Source organism: Zonotrichia leucophrys, chromosome 4A (assembly GCF_028769735.1).
Source record: "Zonotrichia leucophrys gambelii isolate GWCS_2022_RI chromosome 4A, RI_Zleu_2.0, whole genome shotgun sequence".
Lineage (NCBI taxonomy): Eukaryota > Metazoa > Chordata > Aves > Passeriformes > Passerellidae > Zonotrichia > Zonotrichia leucophrys.
The window spans coordinates 15,652,530-15,677,464 of NC_088174.1; the positions used below are offsets into that span (position 1 = coordinate 15,652,530).

At 39.9% G+C, this 24,935-nt stretch overlaps 1 protein-coding gene across 1 annotated transcript in view; it reads right to left on the reverse strand.

Annotated features, from left to right (window-relative positions):
- The window catches only part of CHM (CHM Rab escort protein), a 56,827-nt gene that overhangs the window by 6,508 nt on the left and 25,384 nt on the right, over positions 1-24,935 (reverse strand). Inside the window, exons 6-13 of the mRNA XM_064712713.1 lie at positions 23,772-23,888; positions 22,989-23,109; positions 20,553-20,778; positions 9,996-10,073; positions 5,086-5,190; positions 4,444-4,507; positions 3,185-3,281; positions 881-973 (exon numbers count right to left, since the gene is read on the reverse strand). Coding sequence (XP_064568783.1) covers positions 881-973; positions 3,185-3,281; positions 4,444-4,507; positions 5,086-5,190; positions 9,996-10,073; positions 20,553-20,778; positions 22,989-23,109; positions 23,772-23,888 — 901 coding nt within the window. The remainder of the gene's footprint in view (positions 1-880; positions 974-3,184; positions 3,282-4,443; positions 4,508-5,085; positions 5,191-9,995; positions 10,074-20,552; positions 20,779-22,988; positions 23,110-23,771; positions 23,889-24,935) is intronic.

A 24,935-nucleotide genomic window follows, 5' to 3' on the forward strand; every position in this document is an offset into this window, starting at 1 on the left:
CATCTACGAATGAGAAATGTTTGCAACTCTCCAGTCTAATAAAGTTTTCTATTTACAAATCTAAGTTGTTTTCTAAATATTACAAGCAAACCAATTATGAGTATTATAAAGTACTCCCATGTCTCAGTAACTTGCATTTACCCCTGTCAGTGGGAGCAGAGCACTGTTTTCTCTCAGAAATGTGATTTATTGCCTTGCAGCAGGGGCACACTGGATTGGAACTGTGTTTGCCAGGGTTGGAGCACAGCAGCATCTCCCACATGCACATCACCCACTCTGTGAATATTTACCACAAATATGGGTCCAGTCAGATCTCAGGATTAAATTTCAAAAACTTTTGTGGAATTAGCCCAGGTATTTCAGGAACAATTTCCTTCAGCTCCAGCAGCAGCTGCTCTCCTCTGGGGTGTGGGATTGTCCATCTCAAGGCCAAAGTTCAAAAAGTAGCCAAGGTTTCCTTGAATTTAGGGCCAAGGAGTTCATTATTGGAAATCTATCTTTGTGATTTCAATCTAGAACAACTTGATGGTTCCACTGCTTACAGCAGAATCCAGAAAAATTTCAATTCAAACAGCAAACAAGGAAACACTTGAAGACAAGAGGCTGAGCAACAGCCTGAAAATAAGGGACAAAAACAACCCAAGAAGCTTCCACAATTTCAAAATATTAAATTTCCCTACTGCACCTTTCAACAATGTGCTGAACAGCAAATATGTTCCATGGAAAGAAGAAAGTGTGAAAAAGAAAAAGGTCCCAGACACTTATGGTCATGTCCTTGGATACAGAAGTCAAACCACAGCTGAAGCAGTCAGTAACAGCTACTACAGTGAATTGTATTTATGAAAGATTGTATCATAATATCTAATTTATTTATTTTTACCTTTTTCTGTATTTAGATTGAATAACTTCTGTACAACAGGCTCTAAATCTTCCCTTGCAGTTTTAGTTGATGGACAGGTTAGATGGACTAAATCTGGGAAAAGAGAACACAAACTAATTCCAATCACCAACACACAGACAGATAAACAACATTTACAACTTTCAAAAGGCACAGCAGGCTTTTAGAAATCACAATTCTTCACAAAACCCCTTCCTTTAAGCCAGGGAAGTACCATGGACATACAGTGCATGTACAGCACACAGAGAAATTCTCTGGGAACACCTGAGAACTCTCCAAGTCACTCCCATGATGCACACTATGACTGTGCAATCCTTTGTACAACATTTTATTCATCCACTTCTTAGATGGGAGGAACTATTGCTGAACTATTCCTTTATTTGTTCTGTTTCCCTGCTCAGATCCAGAACCAGCTGCTTCACCCCACCTGATTTTCCAGCCATTCATTCATTTAAAAGCTTCACCTTAAAGCTTTTCATAAAATCACCTTGCTGGACTCATTTGCTCCTGGAAACTTCTCACCAGAGAAGTCTCCATCAAAGAATCCTGAAAGAATTTAACACTGTACAAAGTTTAAACTGATTTTTCTTCAGTACTGTAAATTTCTGATCCATTTAAAAGCAGTGCCCAGCTCTGGTGTTATTTTAAACCTAGATGACATTTTTGTCTCTTCTCCCTGAAGTCTGGCTGTATTTGTTGTCATTATTTCCCAGTACCTCACTCAGATCTTGACCCTGGCTCTGTCAGGAACAGAGATTTAACCCTTCCTGCTCCTCTGCTTTCAGGTTGCACACATACAGATTCTATTCAAACATTAATATTCATTTTTTTATTCAGTCCAGACCAAACCTTCTGTCTGAAGGAATATATACAAAAATAAGGAAAAGGGTGGTGATAATCAAAGTCTCCCCCTAACCTTAACTAGATGCTTCCAATCCCAAACACTATAATATAAAATCTCTTCTTTCCTCAAAAAACCCAGCTATAAATCACTAAAGTTCACATCATTTACTTTCTATAAAATCTTTTTTATTATCTTTAGGGTTATGGTTATGAGTCACAGTCATCAGTTTATATTTTGATTATATTTGATTTACTCAGGTATAACTGCATTAGTTACAGTGGTTGCCAACATTTGTCTTCAAGTAATTCTCCCAGCAGGAAGAACGATGAGCTCAGTTCCTGATTTCATCATTACAGTCTCCATTTTTAGGGCAAGTGAAGGAGTTTGGTTCCACTCAAGTGGCAATACAGATGATGTGCCTGTCATTTGTGCACTGTGATCAAAGAGTAGATGTATTTGTATACTTATCTTAAATAATTGTTCCAAGGAGAAATCAGTCAGGTTAAAACCCATTTACAGATAATGATGTAAAAGTTTTTTAAAAAATTATGAAATATGTCCCATAACTGGAACTCAGCTATGCTTAATATAGAACTTTATTATTTCAATATATGAAGACAAATTTCATTAAGGAAGGCAGTACCTACTCTTCTGAAATGAAAGGAATTGATGGAGAAAAGTAAATAACAGAAACCTTAATATTTCAGCACCATAAAAATCCTCCTGAAACTAATACTTTAGATCCATGGAACATCAATCTTTCATTAGTTCCACTTCTTGCTGTATATATCTTATGAACCCTTCATAAAAAGAAATCAGCTATTTAAATGATAAATATTAACAATATGTTTTATAGCACTAAGGTATTAATTAATTACATGTCTATATTTTTTACTATTATTTAGTAGGAGATATAACTTTGAATGACTTAAGCCTTTACTCTTCTTTCATACTCAAAGAACTTAGTTCAACCCTATTTAACAGCAAAATAAATTTATTATTATTACAGTTACTTCTTTCTTGTTAAAAAGAACCAGGTAAGGTAACTTCTAACTCTATTTTAATAAATATCCCAAACGAATATTTTACTGCTCAATTATTTCAAGTTCACATAAAACACCACCAACAAAATCCTTTCAAAAGGTAAAAGGCTCCCAAAGATACTGTAGTTCAGGTATTTCCATTTAGTAGTTCAGCTAAGGGAGCCCATTTTCAAAAAAAACCAAATGACAGATTACCAGAAAGATCCATGTGCTTTGGATTATTATTTTTATCTCCTGAAGGAGGATTTATTCCTGTGTAAGTGAAAATGAGCCCATGAAGCCCCATGACAGCAGGCAGCCAGGGCTCCCTGTGTTCTGTGCAGCAGAGGAACAACACCCAGAGGTTTTCAGTTGTGCTCCAGAGCTGCCAGAGCCAGAGGGAAAATCTCCTTTACTTACAGGTGTCCTTCATGCACGTCATGGTGGAGGAGCAGAGCTCGATGACACGAACGGCTGCTCTGCCCGGCTCCAGGGGAGGCACCGTCAGGATGGACACCTGGGACAGAAACAGGGCCTGAGGGACAGCACAGGGACACCTGGGACAGAAACAGGGCCTGAGGGACAGCACAGGGACACCTGGGACAGAAACAGGGCCTGAGGGACAGCACAGGGACACCTGGGACAGAAACAGGGCCTGAGGGACAGCACAGGGACACCTGGGACAGAAACAGGGCCTGAGGGACAGCACGGGGACACCTGGGACAGAAACAGGGCCTGAGGGACAGCACAGGGACACCTGGGACAGAAACAGGGCCTGAGGGACAGCACGGGGACACCTGGGACAGAAACAGGGCCTGAGGGACAGCACAGGGACACCTGGGACAGAAACAGGGCCTGAGGGACAGCACGGGGACACCTGGGACAGAAACAGAGCCTGGGACAGAAACAGGGCCTGAGGGACAGCACAGGGACACCTGGGACAGAAACAGGGCCTGAGGGACAGCACAGGGACACCTGGGACAGCACGGGGACACCTGGGACAGAAACAGGGCCTGAGGGACAGCACAGGGACACCTGGGACAGAAACAGGGCCTGGGACAGAAACAGGGCCTGAGGGACAGCACAGGGACACCTGGGACAGAAACAGGGCCTGAGGGACAGCACAGGGCCTGGGGGTGTGACAGCAGCAGCATCCTCGCTACAGGTCAAAAGGAACTGCAATTACAGTTTTGTTTTCTAGTTTATTAAGACAGAACAAACACAACTCTGATTAATATGCTCTAAAATGAAGGACTGCAAAGACTGACAAAGCAGATCTAAAGGTGCATTTTAAAGTGAACGAGAACTTCAAACAGAAAAAGGAATGTTTAAGAAAAACAAAGGAACTTGGAACAAAGTTCAGACAAGATAAATAATTAACAGAATAGTAAGGGTAACAGTTTGTTAAAAAGCAAGCAAAATTAAGATTAAAGAGAGCAACTTAGAAATTATATTAATTATAGTGTGAACCAAGCAAGAAAAATCCCAGCCATTGAACTAAACTTAACTAAAATTTTTAATAGTTTTATATACACTAAAACAAATTAAACAATTACCAGTACAGAGAGCTGAGTAAAGATCTTGATTCAAGCACAAACAAAACTGAATTAAGGAGACTTAATTCCTACCAACAACTAAACATTAACACATGAGACAAGTGATACAGAATTGGTGTGTACCTGCTGCTCTGAGTCTGTGTTCAATACAGACTGATCTGTAATGAGGACTGCCCTGGAGATCTGCCTACAATTCAATAAAAGAATTATGATATAATTCATTTAATTATGCAAAATGAAAACAAAGATGTAAAAATAGCAATTTAGAATCTTAGTTTTGGTAATACCAGGGCCATGTCACTCTGTAACCTTTATTACTATGATTCTTAGTGGGATATTTTGCCTGTTGCTGAAGCAGAGGATCTGCTGATCCTCCCCTGCCCTGCTCTGACACAGGCAGGACATGCCCAGGGCTTCTGCAGCAACGAGCAAATCACAGAAATCAAGGAACTCTAGGACTTGTCTAAAGCTGAGGAAATTTAAAGCAGGGACAGCAACTGGCACCTTCACCTCCCAAACACATTTTAGCAAATATGAAATTCCCAACACATTTAGAGCTCTTGGATTTGGTATATGGAAAGGGGAAATCTAATTTCAATGACAACTGAAGAAAACCTGACTATAGAAAGCACACAGGATATCCTCCAGTTAACAGAGAAATACTTTCCTCAATATTGAACTGCAAAAATGGCTCCTCAATTTAACTTGCAGGGTACTTTACACACTATGATTTAAAGAAATTGTGTTTTTTGTTTTGCCACATACCTGTAACACACATTGGTGCATGTGCTCTCTGAGAGGTAACTGTCTTCCACAATAAAATAGTTGGCACTTATTCTTTGTCCAAATTGATCCACAATAGCTTTGCACCTGTTTAAAAAAAAAACAAACTACAGTAAGAAATTTTGATTAAAGGTAACAAAAGCATGCATAAGTTGTTAAAATTGAGTTATACAGCACAATATTTGTATCTTTCATTAAATTCATTGTATTTCTTGAACATGTGAACCCCTAAACCAATTCAACTCATCACCAAAACCTAGACTGACACATTCTAGCTGGTGTATATGAAGTTTACACATGCAGTGCCAATACAGATAATGACATCCCAACTTTAATAAACTGATCACTTTTTACAGAAAATGTAAGCTTACAGCACTGGCATTTAGCTCTACATTTCTTACCTCATAATATGTAAATATAAATCTGTGAATTATTTTGGAGTGGGATTTCTTTCTCAGAAAGACACCTTCACAAAAACCAAGTTTGTTTTGACAATAATATTTGACAAATTAAATAGCAAATTAACTCAGGAGATTTGGGAAAGCTCCCTGACAAATGAGTGCATCAGTGTTCCAAGAGTGAGTTGCTCTGTCTATAACTAAATACACCCTTTATCTCTGTGTGACACACAAAGGGATTAACTGAGTCCTGGGGCTGTAAGAACAACACAAAGGTTCTCCACAAAACAAGGACAGAAATAGAAGTGGGACAGAAATGCAAACCACAGAAATGAACCCATTCAGTGAGCTTAAATGAGAATACAAATTTCAGATTCTAAGGGGGAAAATTCTCTGTGAAAGGACAAGCTTCACTTATGTATGACATACGAAGCTGCATCATATACACGAGACAAAGAAAAAGGAGGCTGCACACAGATATTCAGTGAAGCCACCTCTGCTGCTGATTCTATATCCATGATCTGTGCTCTCTTCTACACTGTCAGAACATTTAGTTCATAAATAAATAAAGCAAATTAGCTTTACTGGACTTTTGCTTGGGGTATGAAAATCACCTTTTTTAAAACTAAGCTTTCTGAATAACTTTATCAGTGTTTCAACAATTTAACACACAGTGATTTAATTCACTTAAAGCAGTGAATTTTCTCACACACACTTACACAAGTGTGCATGCACAGGGAAACATCCAAAGGAACACAATGCCTGAGCCAGAGATATGTGCAGATTTACCCTTTTATCATAGTGCAACTTTATCTGTGGAATATCTGCAAGTTATGCCTTAGGAATGAACAACATTTCTGTAACTTCAAGCTATTTGTCAGCTTCTGTGATTATAATGATCTACAACCCCAAATCTCAATAAGTAATAGCAATCAGCTCCACCAGCTCTGGTAAACCAGCTGTTCCTATAACCTGAGATGAGAATTGAAAAAAGGTGACACACAGTCCTCATCTGTAATGTAAGAGGTTTGTGACTATTAAACATGTTTTTGTAACACTGACTTCTAATGCTGACCTCCCAGGCATCTGGTCCCTACATATATTCCTGTTTTCAAATTCAACAGGTACCTGACAGCAGTACAAGCACTGTTTGACATCCAACATTGCTCAGTTTCAAATCCTATCCCATGCCTGTTTCACTTGCAACTTTAACGAGTTCTCCTAACTGTTAATCCCAGTGATTTCATCCTGGAGCTCTCATTTGAATACTGCAAATAAACAAGGAAGTCGAGCTGCTGCAGCTCATTTCTAATTATAACCTTTCTTATTGTTTATGAAACAATTTCCCCACCACCCCCCAACCATTCTGGAAGGGGAAAGGTTGATTAAATGTCATGTTGCATCACTCAAAGCCAGCAAAAGCAACGACACATTTTATTTTGCTGCTAAGTGTTGTTTCCTCTCCTTTGTTCAGGAATAGCAGCAGGTCATATGTGTGATAAGATTTTAAACTGAGAGAGAGAGAGAGCTTTTCATTTCAGTCCCACTTCACTTCAAAGGGTGATGCTGAGAAAATTTCTTTCAAGCAGTGCTTCCACATGCAGCAAACACTCCTGCACTGACATTATCAGGTCTCTGTCATCTGATCTGTGTTGCGACAATGAATCACAGCCAACCCTCCATTGACCTTCTTTCAATGTGTCTGGATAAAAGGATGAAAATTAGAATCCATCTCCTTGCAGTGCCACGAGTTATAAATGTACTTTATAGGGCTCATTATCCAAACTAATGGACTAAGGGCGACATCCTTGAAATGGACTCAGCAGCACTGCCAAAGCCAGGCTGCAGTATTTCAGCAGATATGGAAATTACTGCCTGTTTGCTCTATCTTCTTATCACAGATGTATAAATGGCCATTCATCACATCTCTTCCATTCTGAGACAGAATTATGCAATTGGAAACATATGTGAAGTGTGATCAATAGAAAATGCCCACCATTACGATGAAATTTTGCATGTACCCAAAAAAGTGACACACAATAAACACAGAGAAAAACAAGATTATCATACATTAAATGTGGGTTTTTTCCTTAGCCTCAGAAATACCATGTTCCACAGCCTCAGAAATACAATGTGGTTTTTATTTTCTAACAGAGCACCACAGTTCTATCAAGAACTCAGGATGTCCTACAAACTTATTAAAACAGCAGATCTCGTACCATACATGAAAACTAGATATTTTCAAGTGCATTACTAAAATCTTAAAATAGGGATGTCTAAAATTTCTGTTCTTTCACCCTGTCTTGCCTGAATCTTATTTTCAAAAATTATAAAAAGACCTACAGAAAAAGGTTAAAAATAATTGTAGAGCTGGGTATGAAATCTACTGTTCTCTGTATATACAGGCATGGGTAGGAAAATGTGAAAAAGCAATGTTAGTCACATCTAGAAAAATGCTGGAACAAACTTTAGTGATATTCTGAGACTTTTAATTAAACTCTAACAAAAAAATTTCGAAGAAAATCAAGGCTGTAGCTAGAAGTATGCATTTTCCTTATGGGTACTAAACCAGGAATATTAAAAATAGAGACAAACTCCCTGCCTTAAGGCATGGATGCAGCCTGGAGAGCTGTGAAAGGAGCCATAGAGGGGTAATGAGCACTGCACAATGCATTTCTGCAGTGCTGAGTGAGCCATCTGTAACCTGGGGAAGCTGCTCTGCAGCACACAGCCAGCTGCACTGACAACCAGATATGAATTTGCCTCTTACCAATTACTATTAATGGTCTGTTGACTCAAAAGCTCAGTAACTCATAAATAGCCTCATTAACAACTTGATAGCTGATTTTTATTAGGCAAAACACTGAAGCCCAAAGTCAAGAGGAAATACAAGCTGGTGCAGGGGGGGAATACACAGTGAGGAAGGAGATAACAGCAAGAACAAAACAGAAGATAAAGGAAATGGATATCTTGGATGTGTTGTGCTTCTTCATATTCACTATCAGATAATGGCATGATTAAAAGCTCAGTGTTTTTGGAATAATGAAAGTCTGGTAAAATCTTTAGAAGTATTTCAATAATTCTGCTCCTCAAAAATCTATCATTCTAAAATGGCACAAGTGAACCCCAAAAGCAGCCTAAAAAAAGACATTTGTGCTGCTTTTTTTTTTAAACTGTATTCAAAACAAAGTCAGGTTAATGGAAAAGCAGCACTCCAGCTTGTGGAACACACATCACCTTATAAAGAAAACATTGATTTCAAAGGTCTTCAGGATGTGCAGAAGAAGCTGGAAACTGGGGCAAGCAGTGCCATAGACCAGTAAAGACAGAGTGGGGTTTGGAATTTGCTACCAACTAAAAGCTTTGTCCCCCTGCAAGAGCAGTTTAAGAATTTAAACATTATTGGAATATAAAACATCCTACAGCAACAGTTCAAGTATCAGTGTTAAAATAAACGACAGTTCCTGAAAGGGGCACAGTTTAATTTGCACATGAATTGTGCACTTGGAAGAACACACCTGATAAAACACATTTACACCTCAAAGTCTACAACTGTGCAGTGAGCTCCAGAATCTTGAGGAACTGGCAGAAAGGTAAAATCTGGAATTTATCCAGTTTCAGGGAAAACAGCTACTACTGGACCATGTCATGGCAAATGCAGCTACAAGGACTGTGCTCCAGGAATTGCAAAGGGGCTGGGAAATAAACTCACACCCCCTCATTTAACTACTCATTCTCCTAATACATTGGTACTACACCATTTCTAAATTAATTCTCTAAATTTTCTACAAAACATCTGGAACTTTTCAATTATAAGCACTAACCTGCAAACAGAGTCTTTAAGACAGCCAAAGTGCAGTTAGACTAATATCTGATAAAATGTGTATAACAGAAATATGACAATTTACAGAGGTGTGAAAAATGCCACTATGGAAAAAACTCTGTGTTGATTTTTCTTAGCTCAACTTTCAACCTGCCTACAGGCCTGATATTGTTGTAAAAGAATTTATTCTGGAATAAGAGAGCAGCATAGTTTATGACAACAATCTACCTAAAAACTCATTAAAGTCTTTTCTCTTGGAGTGACATGCATTATCAGCAAAGATTAATCTGATGAGTCTTTAGGTGAGCTCCATTTTTAAAAATGCAATAACAGAGGGCTTTGTTGTCATCTGATGAAAATCAATTAGAGTAGGTAAGGCCACAAGGAAAACTAACATCACTCATCACCAGCCCCCCGGCAGCTGAAATGATTTGTCTTCCAAGCTTGGGTGATCAGGAGCTGTAGTAATATCACAGGGAAATTAATTTAGTTTCTATATTCTAGACCCACTTTCCTTGTTCTGGAGGTCCTATACACAAATTACTTTTAATCAAGGTTGATGTGTTATTAATACCAAGGAGGATCTCTGAAGAATCATTTTTTTTTCAATTGACTTGAGGCATTTTTCACCTGTGTTTGGTGTATAAACAGAAGTTGCTGGTGCCCCTTACCGGCCCGAGGCTCTGTCCAGCACCAGGCAGCGCACGGCGTGACGGAGGCAGTAGATCCCCCCAAACACAGCACACAGCCTGCAACAGGGAAACACAGGTCATTAGTGCAGCTCTGCTAATTGCAATCAGCCTGAGTGCTGAGCAGGGCAAAGCTCTGAGGTGTTGGTAACGCTGGTTTACTGACAGAAGCAAGATGTGGAGCTGTTGGAGTGCAGAGGAGGTGACGGAGCTGTCACAGGGCTGGAGCCAGGCTGGCAGAGCTGGGGGTGCTCACCTGGAGAGGAGAAGCTCCAGGCAGAGCTCAGAGCCCTGGCAGGGCCTGAAGGGGCTCCAGGAGAGCTGGAGAGGGACTGGGGACAAGGGGAACAGCCTTAAACTGAAGGAGGGTAGGTTTAGATTGGATATATGGAAGACATCCCTCCCTGGGAGGGTGGGCAGGCCCTGGCACAGGTGCCCAGAGCAGCTGGGGCTGCCCCTGGATCCCTGGCAGTGCCCAAGGCCAGGCTGGACAGGGCTGGGAGCACCCAGGGACAGTGGGAGGTGTCCCTGCCCATGGCAGGGGTGAAACTGGATGAGCTTTAAGGTCTCTTCAATCCAAACCAGTCTCTGATTCTGTGACTTTGAAGTGAAAGCATTTTGATTTCTCTTCACAGATGACAAACTTGAAAACCTTCACTTTGCAAACCTGCCTTCCAAGAATGGCACTATTCTGTAATTGTGATGCCAGATGAGCAGTTCCAGGACAGCAGTCCCACAACCCCCTGACCTGCAGGACAGGGGCAGCCCAAGGAGCTGCCAGCACCACCATGGGACACCTGGAACACCCAGCTCCCTAAAAACACCCCTGCTCCTATGGAAAACCAGAGATTCATCCCAAAAATCCCAGCCTTGGCTGTTTGGAGGTTGTTGAAGATGCCACAAAGGTTAAACATCCACTGAAGAACTGAGAGAACCCAGAGCTATGGGTTTATTATCCCTAATGCTGCAATCCACAGCCTCCTGCCTGACAGCAGCTATCAGCATCTCAAACCAACTCAGAGGAGCTGATTTCATATCTTGCATTTAAGAATAGCACTATTAACTTAACTACAACTGGATTCCTTAGTTAAAAACATTAATTACAGTTTTCCTTCAACCACAGCCAGGGAGTTTTGATATATGCACTTTATTTTTCCGGCGTGCTTTGAAAGAAGTTTGCTGCTTGGCTGCACAAAAATGTGAATTATTTCTTTCCAAGAGTAGCCTGCTATCCAGGGGATGAGGGCATGACCAGTTTTCATAGGCCAGCAGAAAAGTTCTCTTTTAAAATGAAAATGGAAAGGAATTTTGATTGTGTTGCTGAACAATCACAAACAGCCAAAACACCTATTAGAACAGCCTAGCATGAAAAATGACACAGCTAGGAAGGACTTGCCAAAATTATTTAAATACAGAAACTGAAATATTCAACTAAATGGCACCCCAATAATTTATGATAAAGTAAAATCATTGTGCTGGCATTACTTTCATACAATGGACTATTCAAGATGATTTGACTGCACTTGAAGTACAAGGCAACTCTTTGATAGCATTAACCCTAAATGACAGACATTTAAACTGATATTACTCTAATTAACTGGCGACTGCCTCCACCAATAATTCAAGTTTTGCTGAAAGATAGCAACAACACTGTACTCAGCTTCAACTCTGCCCTGCTGACATCAAATCATATTACAGCTAAATTAACAGTTGTGAAAATTTTTGGCCTGGTAGCCTTCCATCATCCACAGCCTTTAAATGCCATTTCAGACCCCATCAAGGCAGAAATCAGCAGTTGCAATTTTTAATACAGCTGTGGAACAATAGGACATATTAAAAGCTGCATTTTTGACAGCATATTCCCAGTGATTTATGAGTTTGTATTTAATTTGATTATTCTATTAATTTTACTGATTACTGATTCAGCTAATACAGTGAAGGTCACTTACAAAATAAATCTTCATTACATTTCACAGAAAGTAACTGCCTCCAACTAGTTGTTTTCTTTAATTAAACACTAATGTAACAAGAGAGAAAATAGGCTTCAGGGTTGCTGCATCTGTTGATACAAGAGGAGTTTACTGCTTTGATGTAATGCTCTGTGATATTAATTGAACAAAAATAGAATGTCTCTCCATTTGACATCTCGATTTCCAACACTGAGATACCACAAAAACACATTACACACTTAGCCTTAGTTCACTCTGAAAGAATTTTAAAACTGTATCAAATAATTTTACACCAAAATCTAGTTTTTATTTCTAGCATGTAATTTGTCCTCTGCTTTCTACAATGCATGTTGTGATTAATTTAAAAATTGGCTAATTTTTAACTGTGCATTTTTTCTATAATAAAAACTACTTGCCTCTCTCCTTAAAGCTGAATACTCCATGTACAGCACTGCAAGCTTTAGAGAAAGATCAAAGAAAAACATGGCAAGTGCTGAGATAATGAATTGCTCTCTTTCAGTTTATTTTTACACACAGAGCAAGCTGTGACCTGGTTCTTATGTTAAAGTCTGTTTCCTGAAAGGCCCCTAGAACATCAGCCTTTCCTCCAATGTTGCTGTGTTCCAAAAACATTAACAGGTAGAGTTGACACAAATCAAATAAATAAAATAGCTACAGCTACAAAAAATGATGGTTTATCTTTCCAACACATGGTTCCCATATCAAAGTCAAAACTTGGTGTGTGCATCCATCTGGGTAACACCAAAAATCCACCCCCCCAAAAAAAACAGCACCCAAAAACTAATGAAGAAAATAATCTATGTCACCCTGAACTGTCCTGGCATTTGGAGAGCTATGGAAAGGAAAATATGTGACAGAAATGCTTAGGGAAGCAGATGAAGAGTCAAATATTTTGACTTTTTCCTGCAGGCTGTGTTCATTATTCCTGTGAAATTTGAAAAGGTCCTGTAGGATCAGAGAAGCAGCCTATGCTCTAAATCCATCAGCAACATGACAATTCTGCACCACTCACAAAGCTCTGCACTCCCCAGCAGCCCCCAGCTCACTCACACACAGCACCTGGAGCCTGCAGCCCCAGAAAAGAGAATTTCCTTCCCCAGATCTCCCTTCTGGAAAGCCAGGCTGGGACTGGGAATGCTGCAGGAAGAGGAGCTGGGGTACCAAATTTAACTTTAAAACTAAGAAATTGCTCCTTTTGGTTGTGTGGAGTTTAGACTGCATATACAGAAATATCCATTCATGAAACATTCCAGCAGTGAGCACTGCCAGGAAAACAGACAAGATAAAAACTGCTGGGCTTGGTTTGGGTTAGAGCACAAAGCTCCAGCTACTTATCCCTGACCCTACACAGACCCTCTGTGCACCTCTCTCCATAATTACAAAATTGGGGTAATTTAACTCTATTTCATCAGAGTCTGGCAAGGGTTGGTGTTTATTGGTCATGGATTCTGAGCAACCACACTGCACTCAAGTACAACTATTTCAGGAGTTTTAACATTTGAGTTCCCATTATGTGATGTACAAGTTTTGGGGTTGGGGAAGTCACTGCTGCCTTTTACAGGCCCAAGATTCCAATTCCATTTCCCAAACTCAAATGTAAGAAGAGAATGCAATAAAAATCTTAAATTTCATCATATATTTTTATGTTTCTGTACTTGCTTTGTGCCAGTGTAGATTTCTTAGGGTGTTTCTAAACCTGAGGAAATTCTGTTGACAAAAATAAGACCATGTTTAATCTGTCTTTTCATTTCAACTAGTAATTAGTAATTTAAACAACTGCAGTACCAGCAGCTTATTGCTGATAAAAGTGACTCTGTCACAAAATAAAAGTGCTGTTTCTTAAAATTAACCACATTATCAACCTAATTTTTTCAAGGATATTGCAATTAACACTACTTCTTAGTGAATCAAGGTTAAGAGTCATTCTCTGGGATTCTAAACTCAAGAAACAGATGATTTCTATGAAGGTTAGGTGAGAAACCATCAGGCAATGTGTTTAAGTGGCCTAGAAATTATGGTTAAAGCACTGTGGCAACTGTAAGAAATTGCCACAGAGCTGGAGAGGGAAAAAAGGAAAAGGAAATAGAATTGAGCTGTTTCTGTGCTGCTGGGAGGGCAGGGAAGAGCAGAGGCACTCCCAAGGCTCCTCTCTGGGGAGGGGGAAGGACCAAACCCCACAGACATTGCAGAAGCTGCTGCTCCTCAGCCAAGGTCACCCAGCTGCAGTTCCACAGCTCTGCCCCCCAGAGGGGCTGGGGGAGCAGGACTGCAGGGCAAGGCACAAAAGGCAGCACCAGCAGCAGTCACTGAACATCAGCTCATCTACAGAACCCATTTGTGTTCTCTGCCTCCAGAAAAGCCACAAATTCCAATTCTCTTAACCCTCAATGAAATTCAAGGGCTATTTTACTAATTCTGCCATGTTTAGGAAGGTACCTTTCTCTGTCTTCTGCTTTAATGAAAAAGGACTCTGCTAAATGCAATTTCCCTCCTCATCTCCGATTTGCTCCAGTAATAAACAATCCTGTCACTTGCACAGCTCTCCTGATAATGCTGCAAATATCCACATGTCTGAGCCAGAGTTCCCAGGGAGGCCCTGTAAGGCACAGCCTGCACATCCCCACACAACAGGGAGCAACTGCCTTGCTAAGGGGCTGGTAAAGGTAATACCAAATAATACATCAAGATACATTTCCCTCCTGTCCGGTTTTCGGCTGTTTGGATGGCCTGGAAAGGCCCGGGGTGGCCTTGGGGCAGCCCGCGTATCAAAGGACGAGAAGAGGCTTCAGTTCTTTTCTCGGTCTCGGTGTTTATTAATTGTTTATCTAAAAGATTTTCTCTCGGCCCGACAGAGCTCTGCTCAGCAGCCAGCCATGAGCACACTCACCTATCTTTATACCCAAAGTTGCGTGTACAATATTTATCATTTTTCCCCAATACCTTTCACCCTTATTGCCCAGTGCACTTTTAGTAATGACCAATCTCAAAGTGCCACCATCACCACAGAAGATGGAGGAGAAGAAGAAGAAGAAGAAGGACAGGACACGCCCCAATTCCTCCATCTTACTTCTCTAAACCCCCCTGTACAGAAATCCTAAACCCTGTGTTTCACTCTCTAATTAACCAATCCCTTCACCATTCACCCCGGTGAAACCCTCCTATCCTCATACAGGTGTCGTCTCCTGTGTGGGATCAAAGTCCAGCCACCAGACACTTCTGGAACATTCCAGGACTCCCGAGCCCCCCAAGGGTGCTCTCGGTGACACCTCAGTCCTGAGGTGCTGAGATCCCACACCCTCCTATTATCATCGTTACCCTAATTATTAAACCCTGAAAAAGTCATCTCACAACAGCATTTTATTTTGTGCTTTTAGGTTCCAAATATGCTTTTAAAATGAACCAAGATGATCAAGAATGAGAGTAGGACACTAAGTCTGACCCCTCAATACAATTTCTTGACTGAAAACTTTTCCCTGCCTAGTTAGGGGTGGGAAATCAATACACTGACAGCATCCCCATGATTCAGGGCATCCCATGTGATGGATCCTCGTGGCTGAAGGCCTTCACCAGGTATAAACTCCTGCAGAACACAATTTCTAGTCAGAAAGAACAAGGAGCAGAACAGCTCTCACGCTAGCAAGTAATTTTTAAAACAAAGAATTGACAAACACTCAGAAGATAAAATCTAAAATGAGAAGGTATTCTCTAGTTTCATCCACTTAATGCATTTTACAACAAAGGTTATTTCCAAATTAAAAGTCTTTTCCTGTCAAATTCTGAGAAATACTGTGGGCAAGGACACAAAAGCATTCCACAGCTGTATTAACGACAAGGCTCACTGATCTGTGAATAACCTGAAAAAAATGAAGATTATTGAGTTACTTTACCAATCTATCCATCCATCACGAGTGAACAGGTCTCAGAATGATGGATTATCTCACTTCCCTCATGTTTATCCCAAGAGTTTCTCCTTAGAGGGAAAAACAAACAACTGTTCCTACAAACAATCCTGCTAACTCTGCTTGCCCATTTTGCATTCATCTGCCAACAAAGTGAGAAGAAATATATCAAGTTTGTCTTTAAAGGCCAAACTACATTTGAAGTTTTATTATTTCCCTGAAATGCAAGTGAAAACAATGAAGAGGAAAGCAGCACTGCAGCTACTGGTACTATTCAGTATTTTAGTACAACTCAAGGAATAGTGATAAGTTGTCAGTAATTCCAATTACATGTTCTGATCCAAAGAAATTGAATAATTATAAGTGATAAGAGATAAATATGAAAATTAAGTATTTTGAAATGGAGGACTGAACTCATATCTCACTATGATTTTTAAATCACCTGAGATTGTTTCACATGTGCTGACACTCAAATCTGTCACACCTGATTGCCACCAGGAATTCACATTGATTGAATTTCTCATTAATTTCTCATTAACGTGCTAAATCATACAATTTACACACAGAAAAGTTCTGCATCTTGCTAACATGCAGAAACATAATACTCATGCATAGATTTGCTGAAAAACATGGTGTGCCCAATTTTTAATAAATTACTGCAGTCAGGTTTCCTGAAATCCAGTCTTGATTTCAGACCACTAAAAACTTCCTAGATTGTAACAGGGACATAATTGGGAATTTTAAAGGACCTGAGACTACCCGAGAAGCTCTGACATCTGCAGCAGGTAATAGTGCACATGTAAAGGTAAAACTGACTATTCATTTTTAAATATATACAGGAACCCTCAGAATCAATCACTCTATCCATCTTATCTCAGCCTGGCCTCTTAATCTTCCTGTAAATATGGGCACTGAAAGAGATGGAACTATCTTAATCAGATCTTTCCTCCATCACTAAATTACTGCTGTCACTGTCACGGAGACAGAAATTACAATTTCAGCCAGAATCTGTGGGAACTCCTACAAAGGGTGACACTGCCCACCAAATACACAATGGGAAAGCTGCAGGTCTGTTTATAGGAAATGTACATTATTAACCAACTTCCCATGAGAGTCAGGGACTCACCAACTCCTCTGGCCAAGCAGCCAAGGATTATTACAGCGACTTTAGACGGTCACTGTGGTGAGAGAAGGACGAGAATTTTGTTCTTTGATTAGAAGGCTTGATTTATTTATATAAGACATATAGTACATTATAACTATACTAAAAAGAAAAAGAAGAGAAGTTGCAGAGAGCTGCTCAGCAAAGAATAGAATAGAAAGAATGAATAACAAAGTTCTGTGTGCAGGGAATCTGTCCCTGAGCTGCTCCTGTGATTGGCCTTTAATGGTACACATGGAAGATGAGCCAATCACAGGGGCACCTGCTACATTTCACAGCAGCTGATAACAATTGTTTACATTCTTCTTCTGGGGCTCTGCTTCCCAGAAGATGGACAAATGTGAAAGAAAAGATTTCTATGAAAAAATGTCTGTGACAAAGGATATTCCAGCACCTACTGCCATCTGTCAGCTTTTGGATAATTGTGTCTTGGTTATCCAAAGAAGAGAGAACGTGTCCTGTGAAACCTTTGTGATATGGCACAGGGGACAGTCACCAATTCCCTCTGAAAGTTCACATGGGGAAAAACTACTGCTTCTAGAAAGTCAATTCTATTTGCATGTCCATATTTGCATGAGTCCAGAGGAAAGGATCTGAAACCAAACTGAAGTGAAACTCTGCCTGCTCTGCCCCAGTTCAGTGTGCTCACAAAGCAAACAGCAGCAGATGTAAAAGCTTGTTTGGGTTTTCCTCAAGAATGAGATATTATTATATTCACTTGTACTTAACATCAGACTATTGCTACATCATTAGAAAGGAGAGTCAGAACAGTTTTGTATCAAAGGAAGCTGTTAAGGGCCAGTAAAGTTTTGGTTTTTTTTGTCAGCTCAGGAGAGCAGGAGGCTCCCAATGACCTTCCTTGTTCCACAACTGCAGCTGATGGAGACAGAAACCTCCCATCTGTACCTCACCACACTGGGATGTACATTACAGCGATATAAAAGTTTCATTTTCTCTCCTAAACCATCCCTGCTTAAACCAATAAAGAAGGAAGAGGCTTCTGCTCGCTGGAGTGTCGTCAGCAGCTCCAAAAGGTTGTGGTGTTTATGCAGGACTCATTTGGGATGCAAGGATGTGACTTCCAAATGTCTTTGACTCATTCCCATCAATATGCATGTGTGCCATTTATAACAGTAGCCTTGATGAGAACACACAGTGTAACTGGCTGCAAGAAACGCTTAAGAGGTTTACATTAAAGCAGAATATAGAGCAGTGGTTAGAAATCACAGGCCAGGTGACACCTTCCCCTGATAAGCTGGTGATAAAAGCTGCAGCCTGTGATCTATAGGCTCTGCTGCTGCCTCCTCACTCCACAGCCCCAGCAGCATTCTTCACATACAGCTCACTCTGAGCAAGACACAATCCTGAGGGCACAACACCTTTAAAAATTGTGATTAATCTCAAAAAATATTATGGTTGCCTCTTAAATTGTTCACTTAAAAAGAACAGATAATGTTTAAAAAGTTTTGTATTAGAATGTTTGCAATACAAACCTTTTAAGAGTGGAATTACTTTTTGGTTTGACAGATTAATTTGCTCCATCCAGTAAAATACCCTCTTTGTTGTAGAAGTTATACATTTTAGCAAAAAAACTCTAAAATGCAGCAACCAGTGATCTGAAATAGAAAGTTCAGGCTGTCTGAAGAACTCCTGTCATCACAGAATGATTTTCTGATAAGAATATTTATAATACTTCTAGACACCTCTACTGCTGACTTGAAATATACTGCTGTTACAGATCAGAAAACTGCATGTGCTGGTTATTAAATAAAAAATAATTAAGCTAAAGGGATTTTGAGAATGCAAGAAAAATTACACGGATAAGAATCTACAGAGGAAAAAAAGCAAGCAAAATTTTAATTTTAATTATTAAATTTACTATTTCCCCCAGGTATTTGAAGCCAAGGAAGGTTGAACTGCCAAAATTGTACTACTTCAATGGCTCTGATAACATTGTGATTTATTAATCTCTGGTCACATACAGATACCTGGCCTCACATGAAATCCTATAAAGACACAAAGACATCCATAAAATCCAGAAACACAAGTTCTGTTGCATGACTGTATGCAGAGTAGTTACCTAACCCCAATTCTCACAAATTATCTGTCCAATCCCCTAATTACACAGGTCTGCACTTTAAATCTCCATATAAATACAGCTCAAGGAGCAGATGAAAGGTTCTGACAAAAGATGGTAGCAAATAACATTTCTATTCAATGGAGCACAATTATTCCAGAATGTTTCTATCAACACATAACTGCATCCATCCTTTACCCAGCCCAGCAGGACCAAGCTGCTAAGGCCATTCCTCTGGCAGTAATTTAGGGACTGCTCTGGAGAAGAGGAATGGAATCCATCACACAGACAAACAGGAACACCCAACAACCTGCTGTAAACCACAATTTCATAGTAGCACACATGTAAAAAGCAGAACTTGTCCAGCACCAAACAAAGCAGGTAAGACCCTGCACTGCTATTTAAGGGACTGATGTACAAATATATCACTCAGACAAACTGGCCTCACCAGGCAAAGCTGCTTTTTTTAAACAGAGCTAATGTTTACTTTAGACCTCCAGGTTACAACATTAAACCCACATTGAGCAGATGGAAAGGCTGCTTGCCAGCAAAAGCAAAGATGAAAAAAAACCCCTCAGCCTTTTAAAAGGCAGTTGAACTGTTGGAAACAACTGAAATGAAAACCACCCACCCTCTGCCCCCAAAAGCACCAAGCACCAGCTCTGTGCCAGAACCACGGGCAGGGACACCTCAGGAGCCAGGGCAGGGACTGCACTGCCACTGCCACTCAAGGGGATCTTGGGCTATCCTGGAATCCTGGGCTCTTTGTTTTTCTTGCTTTCCAAGGCTCAAGGAGTGGAGAACATATGGCTGCTGTTTGGGATGTCAGAATGTAGCAGTGGCTCAGTGAGACAGAGCTGCATGGGATCTCCTCTGCTGTTCAGTTCATAGGAGCTGGAACCTTCAGTCTAGAGAGAGCTACAGAATAATGTCATGATTTCACAGCAACTGCCCTGTTTGTCTAGAGTCTGTGATGTAGAAAGGTTTGTTTTAAATGTAATTGTAAACTGGATACAGGGCACTATTCTTCTCTTTCAGAACAATCCAGTTCATTATTAAATATATACCTGTGAATGGTAGATGAATTCTCAGCATTAATTAATAACACAAATTGACAACATGGATCTTCCTGCAGCTTTAGGGAAGACTCACATACAAAATTTTTAACCTACTCAAATGCACAGTCACCCTTTTGGACAGATACCCCTGAGTCTCCTCTGTCAGATTTAAAAAGGGGCAGCTACATATGGGTTTAATGATGGCTTTCTCATTTCCTAGCCCTTATTAACTTACAGCAGCCACCACAGCCAGCAGCTACTACAAGCTGCATTTGTAAAACAATGAAAAATGTTGCAAAGTGTCCTAGTGAGTGCCAGCTCTTACATGACAAGGGGTTCCTGTTTGGGATGTGTGTGGGTGAGCGAGGCTTACCTGCAGAAGCACTGGGGGATCTCTCCCTGCCCGTACAGAGGGAACAGGAACGGGGTGTTGCCGTAGCGGCCAAGGCACTGCAGGAATTTTTTTGTTGCCTGAAGCCCTTCCAGAGTGCTGCTGTCAGTCTCTGCCACCATTGCAATGGAGTGAAGGATGAAGTGCTGCAGGCTGGGGGTCAGCTTCCGTGTCTGCAGGAACTCAGCAAACGTGCTGGACTCGTGCTCTGAGGGAAAAGCACACGAGGCACTGAGCACACTCCAACATCTGCACTTCAGCTCAGACAAGTGCTCTGGATTCCAGTCAACAAAAACAAGTGAGTTTTTCAACAAAATCCTTACTGAAAATGGATCACACAATCAATGAAAGTTAGATAAATACTCCCAGAAAGTGAGTTCTCAGAAAACAAATAGCACTCCATTAAAATATTTCAAAATATCACAAATTCACATTATGGGTCTCCAATGCCATCACCTATTCATTGCTAGACTTGATCTTACTCCATTTCCCAGGCCTGAGAGAAAAGTGACAAACTGTGGACTAAACTCCACTGAAGTGCCATGGGATGCTGTTCCTGTAAAGGACCCAAAATACCACCCCAGATTGCAGCCCCTCCAGAGCAGGACTGCTGCACCCACACTGCCATGCCAGACTGGGTATCTGTGCTCAGAGCAGCCCCTCACACACTGCCACAACCCAGAGATGAGAAGGGGCAATATTTATTTCAATTTGATCACTTGCTGGCAACAAACAAATGTGGATGAGACAGAGCAGAAAGGGATCAAGGACTCCATCTTCCCTTTAAAATAATATTATTGCTGGCACATTCTGAAATTCAAAGAAACACAAGTCCTCTGGGAGATGTTTAAAGCATGTTGGCATTGATACATCTCTGAAAAACTTTAGTCATCTTCATAACTGAAAGCTTTTTGCCAGGAAAAGATTGTATTTAAGCAATAGCAGGCTTCCATACCATTCAGAGATCTGCTCTTATTTCAGTCCTGGATAAATTCCTAACTAGTTCAGAGCCCAATATTATCAAGCTATACATTCTGTTCAAGATTCAACCACTGCTCTATTACAAATGTATCTTAATGCTCTTTGTACAGCCATGCACAAAGTCATAAAATGACAGGGTTTTTTTTTGTTTTATCATTCTAAAAAAATTCTCAAGTTTTCCTCACTTCAAACTTCTTATATAATTCCATATTTTACAGAAAAAAGCTTTGAAAAATTCTTCACGCTCATGAACTCGTCCTATTAAAAGTCTGCCTTCCCACGAATGCAATGATCTCATCAAGAGCAATTTTAAATTTCTTAAGTTTTTACATTAGCCTAATCTGACTCAAAATATTCTCAATTACTTCTCAGGCTATTTTAAAATGTAGGAACAAAAACTGTTTAACTGTCTCTGTAAGTAAAATAAATCTAATGTTATTTAGGTACATGAATCAATGGATTCATTTAAAATTGATGTGGCATCTCCTTTTTTTTACTTAATAAATTTTCTAAATACCACCAATCTCCTCACTCTGAGCACCTCCATTTCTTCCAGCAGCAGCAAACTGAGATCACCTGTAATCAATAAACCACTTCAGCCTAATGAGTTTTTCCCCTTCAGGATTTTCTGGAGTTCATTACAAACTCTCCTTTTCTTAATCTCACCAGATCTTGATACCGACTGTTCTTCTCCTGCATGTGTTCAATAATTTTCTCTGATGTTCGTACTCCTTATTCCTCACTATTTCTTTTTGACAGATTTTTTTCTCTTTGCCTTAATTTACTTTTAGACTGCAAGAACTGAGGACACCACTTCATTCTCTGTACCCTGAGGAGCACAAACCCAAAGCCCTTTCCTCCTGTTGAGCTGATTTCCCTCTTTGACCCACAGCTCGTTATTCTTCACACATTACAGCTCAAATCTCTTCTGATTTCCTCTCATCTAAATAAGCCAACACTTGATAAAAGCACTTTGAACTTGCCCTTTACAACTAAAGAGCATTAAATTACATTTACTTTCATAGTTAAAAAATTCCATTTTCTCCATTTCTGATTTGTTGTAAAGCATTGTGAAGGTTTACCTAGTAATCCAAAAAAACAGACAGAAAATTCAGATACATCACATTCTTTTAAAAAATACCTGGGGGAAGGGAGGAAAACACTTAAAAATGACAAAAAGCATTTTGCAACCTTGCTGTAATATATAATTTTGCTGTTAAAGAAAAATGTAAATAATAAATGATGTGGGAACTAGAAGAGCAAGTGCTTAAGTAGAAGAATTTAACACTGAAGTGAAAAGGTCACAAAAAGGTCAAAGCATACTTTAAAAATGAATCTGTAAAAATAAACCACGTGAAAACACAGGAGAGCTCTCAGAACTGTCCTCCCTGAAGGAAATCCTGAGCAGGGAGTGTGCCTTGTGCAATGAGACACTACCTTGGTATTCCTCAGGGTGCTGTTCATAGTCCAGACAAAATGTCAGAAATTTCATGAGCATTCTCTTCTCCACCATGGTCAGCTGTCTGCTGTTGAAGACATCTGCTCTAGAACAAGGCACCTGCAAAGTATTTTTAATAATTTCAGATACTTTCCATACTCTGAATGTAAAAGCATCAAGCAACAATAGTCTGATAAAATAACAAATATTTCAAATTATTGTTTTCAATTACAGCTATTTTCTTATATATTTATTTCCCCTAATTTCTATTGTAGCTAAAGTTACTAATTTTCCACAATAAGAATATTCAAAAATCTTTTTTTTATTTCCCTTCAATTTCACTTGCATCTCTAATTGCAGAGATAATCACTTGAGTTTGTATTCACTGTGCCAATATCTCCTGTTGCCGTTATCACACTGATTTCTCTTGTATGTAACAAAGACAAATCAAGTCCATGTCAGACTAAAACCTAAATCTTTGAATTTTGAAATCTTTAAAACCTAAAATATTTGAATCTTCAAGAATTATCTGCCAATCAGTCATGGCCTAAACATTTAGCCTGAGGTTAAGATTTATGTCAAGGCGCTGGACTGCACAACCTTATTTTAGTTTGGTTTGATTTTATTTTCATATTTCTAGATAACACATACAAAAAATCTTTTCTTCCAGAAATTAAATTGGAATCATAATTAAGGAAAAAAACACTCAAAAAACCAATTGCAAGCTTCTTGACTTTCAGGAGCTGAGATGCAACACAAACACAAACACGAGTTCCTGGTACCTGCTCCACTCTGCCCTCGCGGAAGGCGAGAACCCGCGTGGCGTTTTTGAACTCGGCGTATCTGCTCACGTTGGACTTGATGAGGAGGTCAATTAACAGGCCCCGGGAGTAGAGCAGCTGCACAGGAGCAGAAAGGAACTGCTGGGTGAAGAGGATCAGTGAAGCACCCACCAAAATCCTCACCAGCTGCTCCCCAAATCCCCTGAACCAAGAGGCGCCTTTTCCACAGGTCAGTTCCATGACTCCCAAGCTAAAATTGAGTCATATATAATTGAATCATCTTTCTAAAGCTACAAATATGAAATACAGAAGGGCCAGAAATGTGACTATGAACTGAAAATGTTTGTCTGGATTGAAAAGTCTCATGGTCCTGAGGAACAGCCTTTGCAAGAGCACACAGGGACTTTCTGGATGAAGGTTTCCTGGGCCACCCACAGGACACTGCAGGGAAGCTGATGCTCCCCTGCCAGGGAAAGCCCAGCACAAACTCCCGGCCCTGCCCTGCTGACACTCCTGGGGCTGAATTTCTGGCATTTGCTGCAGTTAACACAAAGTCCCACTGAGGAAAAAAAGGAAACAAAACAGCATTATCTGCTTAACCACCACCCACTGACTGGTGCTCAAGATGTCATTGTAAGGATGCTTGGAGTGGGATTCACATCTGGAACATGAAATTTGCAATAATGATTTCACAGTGTCTTCACAAAGAATTGAATGAATTAGTGAAGAGAGTTTCTTTTTTGGTTTCCAAAGGTTTGAAAAATCTTTTTAGGCACAATATGTAAAGTGAAGCATTCAACTTGGAAAAAACTTCCCTGTGCTGTAAAAAACATTTTTTATCTTTTTAAAAAGATAGAGCAATCTGCATGCAGATTGCTCTTTCTTGTTTAAAAATACAAGTTTTTAATGGCACTATTTAAAATGAGACATTTTGCTGGTAATACCCAAGTGCTATATTCCATGACATTTATTTCAAGGCAATATTTCTGAGCTGTGTTTTTTGATCTCTTTGGTTATAAAACACTTAAGGTCACATATTAAATAACTCATGTTTGTTTTAGTGCTAACAATTCTTACTTCTCAAGAGTGGCTATTTTCCCTCAAAGGTGCTTTAAAACAAATGTCAGCATTTTAAGCAAAGCAAATGTACTTACACAAAATAAA